Source organism: Dendronephthya gigantea, unplaced genomic scaffold, assembly GCF_004324835.1.
Source record: "Dendronephthya gigantea isolate DGI-Jeju-01 unplaced genomic scaffold, DenGig_1.0 000001F, whole genome shotgun sequence".
NCBI classification, from domain to species: Eukaryota; Metazoa; Cnidaria; class Anthozoa; order Malacalcyonacea; family Nephtheidae; genus Dendronephthya; species Dendronephthya gigantea.
Window position 1 is genome coordinate 1,785,082 of NW_021163011.1, and position 12,391 is coordinate 1,797,472.

At 35.6% G+C, this 12,391-nt stretch overlaps 2 protein-coding genes across 3 annotated transcripts in view; one reads left to right on the plus strand and one right to left on the minus strand.

Annotated features, from left to right (window-relative positions):
• Window positions 1-8,872, plus strand: part of LOC114524887 (myoferlin-like) — a 38,434-nt gene extending 29,562 nt beyond the window's left edge. For both annotated transcript variants that reach the window (XM_028546113.1, XM_028546105.1), the window contains exons 47-61: window positions 184-219; window positions 1,318-1,409; window positions 1,643-1,810; window positions 1,923-2,089; window positions 2,687-2,763; window positions 3,674-3,748; window positions 4,050-4,138; window positions 4,579-4,674; window positions 4,789-4,836; window positions 5,232-5,322; window positions 5,593-5,692; window positions 6,481-6,695; window positions 7,293-7,402; window positions 8,237-8,384; window positions 8,491-8,872. In XM_028546113.1, the coding sequence (XP_028401914.1) occupies window positions 184-219; window positions 1,318-1,409; window positions 1,643-1,810; window positions 1,923-2,089; window positions 2,687-2,763; window positions 3,674-3,748; window positions 4,050-4,138; window positions 4,579-4,674; window positions 4,789-4,836; window positions 5,232-5,322; window positions 5,593-5,692; window positions 6,481-6,695; window positions 7,293-7,402; window positions 8,237-8,384; window positions 8,491-8,523 (1,545 nt within the window). In that variant the 3' untranslated portion in view covers window positions 8,524-8,872. The remainder of the gene's footprint in view (window positions 1-183; window positions 220-1,317; window positions 1,410-1,642; window positions 1,811-1,922; window positions 2,090-2,686; window positions 2,764-3,673; window positions 3,749-4,049; window positions 4,139-4,578; window positions 4,675-4,788; window positions 4,837-5,231; window positions 5,323-5,592; window positions 5,693-6,480; window positions 6,696-7,292; window positions 7,403-8,236; window positions 8,385-8,490) is intronic.
• Window positions 8,873-8,896: 24 nt separating this feature from the next.
• LOC114524901 lies at window positions 8,897-11,978 on the minus strand. The gene is made up of 2 exons (XM_028546125.1): window positions 11,715-11,978; window positions 8,897-9,726 (listed from the first exon to the last, which is right to left on the minus strand). Exons 1-2 carry the CDS (start codon window positions 11,726-11,728, stop codon window positions 9,261-9,263), a joined length of 480 nt encoding a protein of 159 aa, XP_028401926.1. The 5' UTR covers window positions 11,729-11,978; the 3' UTR covers window positions 8,897-9,260.
• Between the last annotated feature and the right edge of the window lie 413 nt (window positions 11,979-12,391).

The following is a 12,391-nucleotide window of genomic DNA, read 5'->3' on the forward strand; positions in this document are numbered from 1 at the left end:
AGCGAAGCGTTGACGTGGTGTCTGCAGGTTTTCTCTTTTATGCTATTGTTCGTTTAACACCAAGGCTCATTTTGGTGTGAAGAAATTTTTTGCATTGAAACGAGGCGTGGTGATAAAGACAATATACCATCAAGGAAAACCTGCATAAGTGCTATAGTAGCCTGTTTTGTTTTCATTCTTTAGGCCTATGATCTAAAGCCAAAGGATTCTGATGGCCTGGTAAGAAAAGAGATAAAATTGAACTGATAGCTAAATTAAAATTGTAATGAATTGAATTGCAATGAATTGAAAATAGCTATATTTCTTCGAATAAGAAGATCAAAACACGCAAATATCAGTTAACCGTCAGTTTTCGATGGGCAATTCTTGATTGTCTTAAAGTGCTACTGCAACGAAATTTTCGACCCCATTTTTATTAGCCTAAACAAATATTCAGTCTTTTAGAAACAATTTGATGTATATATGACTTTTGTGTGTTAAGTAGAAGTTGACTAATTTTGCCCTCAAACCTCGGTATCAAATGCGAACTTTTATAGCCGCCATGTTTGCTGATGTGACGTCATAACGAGTACCGATGTTTCGAAGCTTATGGTAATATATATAGCTTGTGTGTTGTCTGTTTCGAATTTTCGAGCTTGACGCGGAGAACCAAATCATTTCATTTTGAAATGGAAGTGAAGTCTGTTACCTAACATATATTCAAGGAATGTCTGGTAAAGGGTCTGAAAATATACGCCGATTTGTTAGAAAATTCAAATTAGTCTTAGCCCGTCTGACCGCGAACCATGAAGCAGAAAGTCGAAAAAAAATTCAATATTTTCTTCGACTTTGGCGATCCATCTTTTCGTTAGGAACATATGTATAGATATTTAATAATTTTGATGAATACTGGCTTAGTAGGGACTGTAAGAAACAGAGCTTCTTCGTCGACGAGGCTACTTAACACTAGTATTTTTACGCCATGCTAAAATCGGTACTCTTTTCTACGTCACAAACCACAATATGGCGGAGCAAAAGTTCGCACAGGAAGTGGCAAAAATCGCGACTTTGGAGAGCTATAAAAATCTTTTGAGAAAGCCAATTTTGATTCTGTTTTCAGAAATGAAATCAGGAAAGTGAACACTTTAAATTGAGCCAATAAAAAAGGGGTCGAAAATTTCGTTGCAGTAGCACTTTAAGCAGTATAGTTTAGTTTAGGCGAGGTTAAACAAAGCGTCACTAGGGAGCTCTTTTTTATATTCATTAATATTGTAATATATCTGTAAATAACGTCAAGAAACCTCTTATCGTGCGATAAAATATCTGTTTTGTTTTTAGTCTGACCCGTATCTTGTTGTGTCTCTTGGAAACGAAACTTTTAATAATAAAAACAGTCATCTGGAGGACACGTTAGAAGCAGAATTCGGAAAGTAAGCATTGGATATTCGCCTCAGTCTTCGGTGGTCGTCGGTATACATTTCTCCATGCATGAAGGGGCAGCAGGGGCAGCCGTCCCCTTGCCTTTTACCCAGCAGGGGCAAGGGGGGCAAATAATTATGCGCTTGGTTTTATAGGATTACGGTATATATCTTTTTAATTTTCTGTACAGTATCACTAACATTTCCATTTTCGCGAAATGCAATCTTTGTTTCTGTGTCTATAGAGTGTTCGAGTTTGATACCATAATTCCCGATGCGAAAGACTTAAAGATCAAGGTCTTTGACTACGACATTGATAACGACGATCTAATTGGTGAAACAGTGGTGGACCTTGAAAACAGGTTGTTAACGAAACGTCACGCCATAGCTGGACTTCCTCCAACATATAACATGTGAGTTGCTCGATACAATTAATGCCGTTCATTCGTTCAACGTGTCAAACACGATCAGATAAACTGAAGTTTGATAAAAAAGAGATCGATATGTACTATTTATTTGTTTTAGATCCGGTCCCAACAAGTGGCGTCTTGGGAGCAAATACACACCGTCGGTAATTTTAAAGAACTACTGTGACGATTTTGGTATTACGCATCGTTTTTCCAACAGCGATAATAGTATACTAACGCTCAGTTGTGGCAGGGAGGAGCGTTACTTCAAACTCGACCAGTTTGGTAAGGTTCTTCATTATGCTTATTATTAGGCTAGTAGAATGTCATATATGATAAAAGTTGCGTGCATGCATGAGAAAGGTACAATCGCACTATCGCAGAACACATGCAAGTGGTAGCTAGCGTATATAGCCATCTATGCATAAAGGAATTATTTCCTTTATTTGGCAGCTTTGAAATTAAAGCTCACAAATCTCATGCTGTTTGCCATTGAGCACAAGAGGTGCATGAGGAAAACTCTTGAATGTTGTCAAAATACATGCCTGTTATTATGAATTGTGAACCAATTTTATACCGATCAAAAATAGCTACGCGTTTTTGCATTAATTTTGAAAGCTCTCAGTCTACGTTCAGAGTCATTTTATGTACAACTACATAATTAATATATACTTGTTTTCCGTGTGATGGCAAAATACACGCATTTTGACGCTTGGCGAGAAATATGTTTAATTTGGTAGCACAACATCGCCATTGTATATACGAAGATTTAAATAAAGCCTTTAAAAACTTCCAACATCTTGCATGTTTCATTGTAGTATGTTAAGAGATACTATAATTATACCACGTTTAATGATTGTACGTACTATGGTTATACTTTAGAGAACTCAAAAACAGATCTAACACATGCTGGGGAGAACATGGAACGTCTATCTTTGCATGTGTTGAATTCTTTGAAGGTACATGTTTCTCATAAAAATTTAAATCATAAGTTCAGAAAATATTATACATGCGTATATATAGCTAGTTTTTGAGCTCTTGCGAGTGATGTCGTACTTATTGTGCCCACCACCATTTGGCGTGACACATTAAAATACCGTTATTTCATACGAAAACAAATATAGAATATAGCTGAGATTGTTGTGCGTACACGGCAGCTCACATTTCCCCCTGTAATTTAATGAGACTAATAGTTAATATAAAAGACTCGTGCACACAAGTATATAAAAAACTCGTGCGCACAAGTATATAAAAAACTCGTGCGCACAAGTATATAAAAAACTCGTGCGCACCAAGTATATATCATAAACTCTGCGCCAAGTATATAAAAAACTCGTGCGCACAAGTATATAAAAAACTCGTGCACACAAGTATATAAAAAACTCGTGCGCACAAGTATATAAAAAACTCGTGCGCACAAGTATATAAAAAACTCGTGCGCACAAGTATATAAAAAACTCGTGCGCACAAGATAGCGAACTACTTTTGTGATGAATTGTCGTTGTAAGAGCGCAAAATATAAAATTCTATTGTGCAGCATCTGGACCGTTATTAGTTTGTCTCTATTACCTTTCACACTTATTTCACACTTATGGAATCTCAACCTATGTGAAAGATTGACCATGCACTGCATGACTATACTAAAGTGCTTACCGCTAATATGAAATACCTGAACTTTCTCCTTCAGAGATCACTAACGGCTGCATCATAATCCCATCATTATGACTAATTAAGAAAACAACTTGTTTACATTTAACATTTATGCATGCCACATAAACGTTACCTAAATTTCATCTCTTCTCATTGTGAGTTTTGTAATGAAAGTCTGCGTCACGATAGATAAATTGAATTGTAAAAATTTTTCTTTAGGAGAACTATAGCATGGTTCCAGAACATATTGAAACGCGGGATTTGACAAACGACCTTTTCCCAGGATTTTCACAGGTACGCGAAAGAACTTAATAACATGATTAAAGTTTTTTAAAACATTTTAAGTGTATTCATTAAACGCTAATATAAATGTACACAAAGAATACACAAAAATTACCAACAGTAGGAAAAAAGTACCTATAATAAATAAATATTTATTATTAATAACGCCTATTAGGCTGTTAAGTGGCATTACGATATTAAGTGTGAATAAGTGCAGGTTAAGGCATAAGGCTAGATTAATACTCGAGCAGCGTGCACGTCAATGGTCAACTTGGCGTGAAATTTCTGCATATTGCATCGTGTTATATTTTAGGGAAAACTGGAGATGTTTGTTCATATCTTTCCGGAAAGGTATGGAAGACCAGGTCCACCGATTGACATATCACCGCCCAAACCAAAACGGTAAGCCTTTTGTTTTCTTGTTTGGTTAACCTGGATAGTTGGTTGAATCACTTCAGAGAGGCGTTTATTAACTCATTCATTTTCAATGATTACAGGGCCCTGTCTTTCATATAGCGACGAGAAAAGTCCTGAAACTGAATTGATTGACTCACTTCATCATCAATTAGTACAAATCAGTACCCTTAAAAATTCAATATAGCGATAGTGGGTGGTTGGGATTTTTTATTTCCACAAAAAAGTTGTAAGAGAAATCGCTAATACTCGTGGCGATGCTTGAAGTGTGACAACAGTTTGAGTACTGACTTGCGAAACGTGTGAAATTGTTGTGCATGTGATTCATGTGACAGTACGTTTATACTGGCATTAAAAGCGCACTTCTCAGATTAAGGCCGATATATGGATTTTTTTTTCATAAATATGAATTTTATTTTAAATTCTAGATATGAGCTTCGAGTCATTGTATGGAACACAAATGACGTTCAACTCCAGGAGACAAATATTTATGGCGACGAAATGAGTGATATATTCGTAAAATGGTAATAAATGGAAAGTAAAAATATATATAGCTATACGTTCAATCGCTAAAATTAATACAAATATTAAACTCAAATTATGAAAACAAATATTAAACTCAAATATTCTTTTAATAGCCGAATGACGGGTATTGAAGATGTTCAGAAAACAGATACCCACTTTAGGTACGTTCCAAAATACAACATTACAGTGATGTCCATAAGATATATTGTGCTGCATGGACATGCAGATATATTCAAACAAAAATTAGGAATAAATTAGGCCTAGATTACTTATATCACCAGTTAACTGAACAAACTAAAACAATTGAATCCTGCCTGTTGGCAATTGGGCCTGCATTCTGTATGCATGGTTAAAAAAGGCTGACAGAAATCTTATAGTCCATTCCAATAACGTAATTATAGTAAATTTCTTAACTTGATTGAACTTTTATGATAACAAGTTGGATGAATATGTGAATGTCTATATAATATGCAGCTTAATTATATAATTGCATGGATAGCATCATGTAGCTGCATTAATAGTAATAATTCTCAAATTTTATTTTGCTGTATTTTAGATCGCTAAATGGAGATGGAATGTTTAACTACCGCATGGTTTTTCCCTTTGAATATTCAGAAACTAAACGCAAAGTTATTGTAATGAAAAAGGTACAGTGTTTGTGGAGTGTACGAGTGTGTAAAAGAGTTTTGATAGGAGCCATTTTCCGCCGGATTGAACTTGGAGTGCAAATACGACTACGTCGTCGTCCCCAACAATATTCTTGAAGACACAAATTTATCACTCTGTCAAAATTGTTAGAGAACCGCTCCAACTTTGAAACAACGGAGAAACTGTTGGGAGAACCTTAAATTTTTTTATTTCGTGACAGTTTCCTTATTTACTGTTTTTCAAGTGTACAACTATTTTCTTTTTGGCAGGCACATTTCCTAAGTCGTCGTAAATATGCCGAAGAAGTACAGCCATTGTTGATCATAGAAATATGGGACAATGATCTGTTGAGTTTCGACGATTTTATCGGTATGAAAATATACAGTATTCGTTTTATATATTATATTGTCACTAGCTCTAATATCACAGAAAAACGTCGACGTTATCTTTCCGAACTCGATGGTCTTGATTTTTGTATTTTATTGTTTTTTGAAGCAGATTTGAAAACTTTTATATATTCTAACGTATTTTCTTCCAAATTCTGTGATTTTTTGAGGCATATATTCCGTTGCTATGACAACACACGCGTACAGAGTTGACTATGAAATGACCTATTTTTCGCATAGTTTTCGAAAAAGCATGGTGACCCCCAATTTTTTTTGTTGCACGTTTTTGCCAATAAAACCAATTATCGATACGCAAAATATAACAAATTCTGTAATGCCAATTTTCTTAGGAAGACAAATATTCGTTGTCTTCAGTCAAATAATTTTGGCATTACATAATTATTTTATTCTAGGTATAATTACATTTTTTGCGGCACAAAACCATACGCAAATTTCAACCTACTAGGTCACCAGGTGATATAAGAAGATACAATGCTTTTTATCCAGAAATATCGAAATTATAATAACGTCAGCAAACTACGCGCGAGAGAAGACACGGGCGTGCCGCGTGGGCGGCGTGGCGAGCTGGGACAATCACACTACAAAGACAAATTTTTCATGATTTTAATCGTCATTTTTAAAAAACCTTGTCAATTATTTGAGTAATACGATTGAAATTCAAAGTAGAATCTAAAAACTATACCGAGCCACCCTAAAACAATACAACACTGAATGAAATTGTAAAATAATTTTGTCACATTTTCAATGAAGGCGATGTGAAACTTGACTTGCAAAACTTACCCAAACCATATCGAAATGCAAAGGATATCACTGACTGGCCATTATCAGAGAAAACAAATTCGTTATTTGACAAAAGAAGGGTGAAAGGATGGTGGCCTGTTGCTGGAAAGCCGAAAGAAAATGGGAGAGAGAAAAAAAAAGGAAAAGATAAAGAAAAAGCGAAATCCAATCAACTGGTTCTAACGGTAGGAAAAATGATTCAATTGAAATATAAATGTAATACGTGTACATGCCTACAGTTTCAAAAAACAAGAATATTAGCTGCTTCAGTTTCTAACAGTGACTTGAAACCCATTGTAGTTTAACTATTAGTAATATCATTATTTTATTGATCCTGCATCAATGCCAACCTTATGCCCATTACTTGTTACAAATGAGTAAAGCAAAATATCGGTGCATGCTGCATGCATGTGAAACAATTTTGTATATTATGTATTTTTAGTTATAATGTTTGCATATGTACAGAAGAATTATGTATTTTTACTTATAATGTTTGCATATGTACAGAAGAAGAAGTAGTTGTCTACTTTGACAACCTTTATCTTATTAACATTATATTACCTTATTATACTGGGTGCTTTATAGATAAATGCCAAATATTTCATTGTAACGACTTGTCATTTACATGTATGAGCTAAAACAAAAGAACAAAATGTCTGCATGTGACCGGCAAAGAGAAAAGACAACACAAATGAAGCTAGCAAAAGTCTTCTTTTAAGGATAAGACAATGTTTTGTGGCAATATTTTCATTTTAAAAATTTTCATTCCGGCAATTATTTAGGGAAAAATCGAGTTAACCCTCGAGTTGCTTGAAGAGGAGGATGCCAAAGCATCACCAGTCGGCAAAGGGCAGTCTGAACCAAATCGGAATCCAATGTTGACAAAACCACGGTAAGTTAAACCAAACGTCCAAAAATAACCTAACACGGCAGTTGCGGTTCGGTCGCGGTACCTTCGCAGTGGCCGTTCGCTTCCAAACGAAATGTTATGAACAGCTCAGAAGGACAACACAATAACCAAATCGAAAAAATCGTACGAAATGTCTGTCAAACCGAGTTAGGCCGAGGTCTAACCTCCGTCTCACTGCGGTTAGACCTCGGTTCAACCGTGATCAGACCGAGATTTGACCAGGTTAACCGCGGTTTTTGTTAGGTTTTTCTGGACAGTAGGCCTACTTATAGCAATTAAGGGTCAAATTAGCTAGAAGAAAAAAAATCTATTCACAAACTATACATAGGATGCTGTCGTTGCCAAAATGGTTTCCCCGGCAAATACGTCTTATTGTGCAAATCGGTCACTTTATAAGAAAGTATAGTCCCTTGAAACCGAGTCTCTTGAAATTTGCATGTAAATTATGTTAATGTAAATTATTCATCCGTGATTTTGGTAGAAATCGATTTGGTAGATTTCGGTACAACTTGGGGATTATATAACTGGTGTGAGTTAGCCAGCTCTTGCCAGAACTGTTCATGCACAATGGGTGATTTTGGAGTTGGTTATACTATGATAAAAAATTAAGTTTATTTCAGAAAATCATATGTGATACATGCCGGTCAGATATGTTTGTAGTCTGGAGTGAAGCAAAAAGCAAACTATTCTATTAATTTTTGAACTTTTTGACTTAGAAATTCGAAAGACAATTTTCTATTGAAAATAAAAATATATCATCCTAGAATAAGATAGAACCAAATGAATTAATAAGACCCAGTCTTTGTTCGTTTTCAGCCGTCCTGAGACATCATTCTTGTGGATATTGAATCCGTGGAAATCGTTCCGATACGTTATATGGCATCATTTTAAGTGGTATTTCGTCGGAGGAATTATTTTAATACTCATTGTACTTCTCTTTGCTTTATTCATCTATTCTGCCCCGGTAAGTAATCGTATGCATACATATATGCAGACAGTTATTAGGTTATAGTATTATGCAGTTGTTTCTTTGTTTGATGCTAATCAATTTTTAAATTTCTTCCACGCAGGGATATTCGGTTAAAAAATTATTTAATACCTGATAACCGTACCCATCGATGCGCTGTCAATGGTTGACGTGTATTTTAATGTGGAAAAAGTTCTACAAAGATTTCAAAGCATCATATTCTACATGCAGGAGTAATGGATCGAACTCGTGTGAAATTGAATGCAAATGACAAATTCTTAAATTTTTATGCCATAATACACCCGTAGCAAATTCCCATGGCAATATATATAATTATATATAATAATAACAAATGTACATGCATACGTATGTGGCATGATAGCACGCTCAAATGAGAGATCCAGTCTGGTCGGAGCTTGAAGCTTTGATTGTCGTAAGGTAAACTTACTTTATTGAAGCCTTGCACAGGTAAACATGTTCACACATACTGGAAAATTTTTAATTTGACCTGAAAATTTTGACCTGACCATGCAAAGCTCTGGTGAAGATTAAGTTTAAAGATCTTAGATTCTTATCTCTAGAATCTAAAGATTCTTATCTCTAGACTCCTATTATTATAAGAGCTCTTTAATTGATTTCATGTCTTTAAAGCCCCGTTCACACTACACTCGATTTATTAGCACGGCACGGTTAAAATGGGTACCCGTGGCTATTTCATCCGTGCCCGGAACATGGTAGCCTGAGCACTAATTAAATTGGGCACGGGTACCCATTTTAGCCCATTTGAGTGTAGTGTAAACGGGGCTTAAATTGGTAAAGAGCAAAATAGTAACATAGCTTAGTATAAGATCTGTTGGCTTCAGATCTAAATATTCAAGTCTTTTTTTGCCCTTTGTTGCCCTTTGGTCTGGCTTTGGGAACAAGATCCTGTGCAGCGGCGACATCCTGTTCAATATACTTCTCTTTCAGTAGAGTTTTTCGATTCTCTTTTAGTTGCCTAAACTCTTTCAGGTCTCGTTCGAATTGCTCGATGAGGTGCTCAGCCTCATGTAGAACGTTCATGATGTCAGGCGGAATTTCATACTGTCGTATTGCCCGCGAAAACTTGTGGAGCTTCTCCGAGATATGACGTTCGGCAACGATGGCATTGATGCTGGAGTTGTGCATAACACAGCAGCCTTGACATCTCGTGTCGGTTAATGAAATTTCCCATTTCGAGGTCTGATCCAAATAGGACGAAGTGTACATGATGTACATCACGGCGAAAGTTGTGATGACGGATTGAAATACTAGGAGTATCTTGATGTGACGGACGCGAATTAGTTTCGTTAAAAGTTTTCTGAAAGTATAAGGAAAAAATTGGGCATGACTTTATTAATTTTGCGAAAATTAGGTTAAGCTTAAATGCAGCCTGACAATTTAGTCCTGCTATGCAACCTTATGATAATTCCAAGAGGCCATCTTTTGTTATTGTATAGAAGCGAACATATATGAATGTATTATTCAGAATATTATTAAGTGTTGCACTTTGCAATAAATTGAGTGAAACTATAAAACGTCATTACGTCAGAGCCACATGCAGACTTGGAGCACTGTTTGCCGACCTCTAGATGAATAGAACAGCTGTTTAGAAATGTTCTGGCAACCGAATCTTTTACCTTGAGTATTCTACAGTCCGCCAAATTTAAAGATGCATTGATCAAAATTTTGGCCGTGTTTTCTCAACGAACTTATAAAATCGCTCACTCATAGGAGGATTTCGATTCGGATTTTTGATGAATTGACGTGTAATATACCAGGAAATTTTGTTAAAGCCTTTAACAAAATTTCTTGGTATATTACACGTCAATTCATTAACAATCCGAATCGAAATGCTTGAATGAATTCTTGATATTAATTTTTCCTGTATATAGTCCGGATCTTTAAAAAATATTATCAGTCTCATAAGGCAGTTCAGCCATACGAAGAATATATACACATTTGAACACAGTCAGTTGGCAGAACGTAGAAACACCCAAGGTAAGAAATTCGATCATCAAAACGTTGCGAAACGGCTGTTCTATTGATCCAGCAGAGGTCGGCAAACAGTGGGCAAAATCCAGGGCAACGGCAATTTTTTGTGTTTTTCTTTTGCTATATGTATTTTATAGTAAAAGTTAAAGGCCATTATTGTTGAAAGTGAAATGCTAATTAGTATATATGCAAATCACCATGTCACAAATTTCTGGTATAGTCACGCGAAATTTTACCACAATCTGCTTTTTGCTTTATTTGGTTTTATTGACAATTCATAGCGACGACTGTAGGCATGCAATTTGGTAAATGATCGCTAATCGTTTAGCTACATGCACTAGTATTCTTTCTTATTGACGTGAATTAAGACTACAGTCTACACATCTCAGCGCAGTAGAGAAAGCAGCACGACTTTAGTTTTGGTCACATTTCAGTATGAATATTAACAAATCTTACATATTGATTGATCAAATTTGACGTATTATATGCTGTTATATTCACCTTCAGGTGATGACAGCTAGTCGTTTTTTGGACTTTTCTTACAGAGATAAGCGAAAAAATGCAGCTCTTGTGTCAATTCACTTGTGCAAAAATACTAAAACTTCGTCGAGGTGCCAAAATTCCAACTGGTTTCACTAGCGAGATATTAAAGAATGACACGAAGATTTGCATGGGAATAACCATGCCTTGTAACAAATATTAATCTCTCAGACGTCGTATACGTTAGAGTATAGGACTGAGAGATTGAATTTTTATTTCGCTATATCGAGTCACATTAAGACCAACCGCGAGGCATGTTTCTTATAGAATTCACTAAACTCGAGCGCAGTTGTATATATACCGGAAGTCCGAAACAATTCCAAACAACTTTCATATCAGATTGTATCTTACTAGATCCGCTAGCGCGAGATATGTATAAGAACGAGGCAATCCTTTCTTACAAAATGCACAAAACTCGAGAGCAGTTGTATATATATACCGGAAGTCCGAAACAATTCGACTCCGAGTGGATCATGAACTTTCATATCACAGATTGTATCTTACTAGATCGCAAGTGCGAGATATGTATAAGAACGAAGCACTCCTTTCTTTCAAAATGCACTAGACTCGAGAGCAGTTGCATATATACTGGGACAATTTGACTTCCAGCGAGCTTTCTTTATATACTAACTCTTATATCATGCACTATTACAGACCTAGTATACCATGACATTATATATATCACAGATTATATCTATTCCCGAGTGCATGTTAAATTACTACTACCATAAAATTCAGAAGGGCTAAATATATATATACTTCACTCCAGCATACCTTTTCTGAAACATCTTTCTGACAACGATTTAACAACAACGCCAGTTTTAAATATATGAATCATTCAGACATTCCGTGATGTTCTGACAAAAACACGTAAATAGCTATACAATTATGATACTGTATATACACGATCATATTATTGTGATATACAACAGGCGACGAAAGCCGACGATACTGATGATCATTTCTACCAGATCTTGCTCTGCTTCAATTTTTTTTCATTTGTTATGGAAGAGAAGTGACATCCGTTCGAGATTTTTCCAAGCTATATAATATTATCATAAATATAGTGATGTCGTTCGTAATTTTGGCATGCACCAATGCAATTAGGCAGAAAATTACAATTAAACTATACAAGCTACGCAGTGGGAGAGAATACGCTATAGACCATATGAATTTCTAGACCATAGGAATGGAAGGTCAATTATCATCAGCTTCTTTGTTGCCACAGTGAAGCGACACAATATAAGACCAGCAGGTCTCCGTGTTTCCATGGGGACACCACTGGAACACACATTTTTTAAAAATTTTCTATGCATATACAGATGAACACTGGCAAGATGGTGTTTTTTCTTTGTTTAATTACTTCACTTCAAATGTTGATTAAGAATCTTCAATAGACGTTCATTTCTCAATTAAGTTACAGAATGTTGAAAAGTATTATCGCTATAACG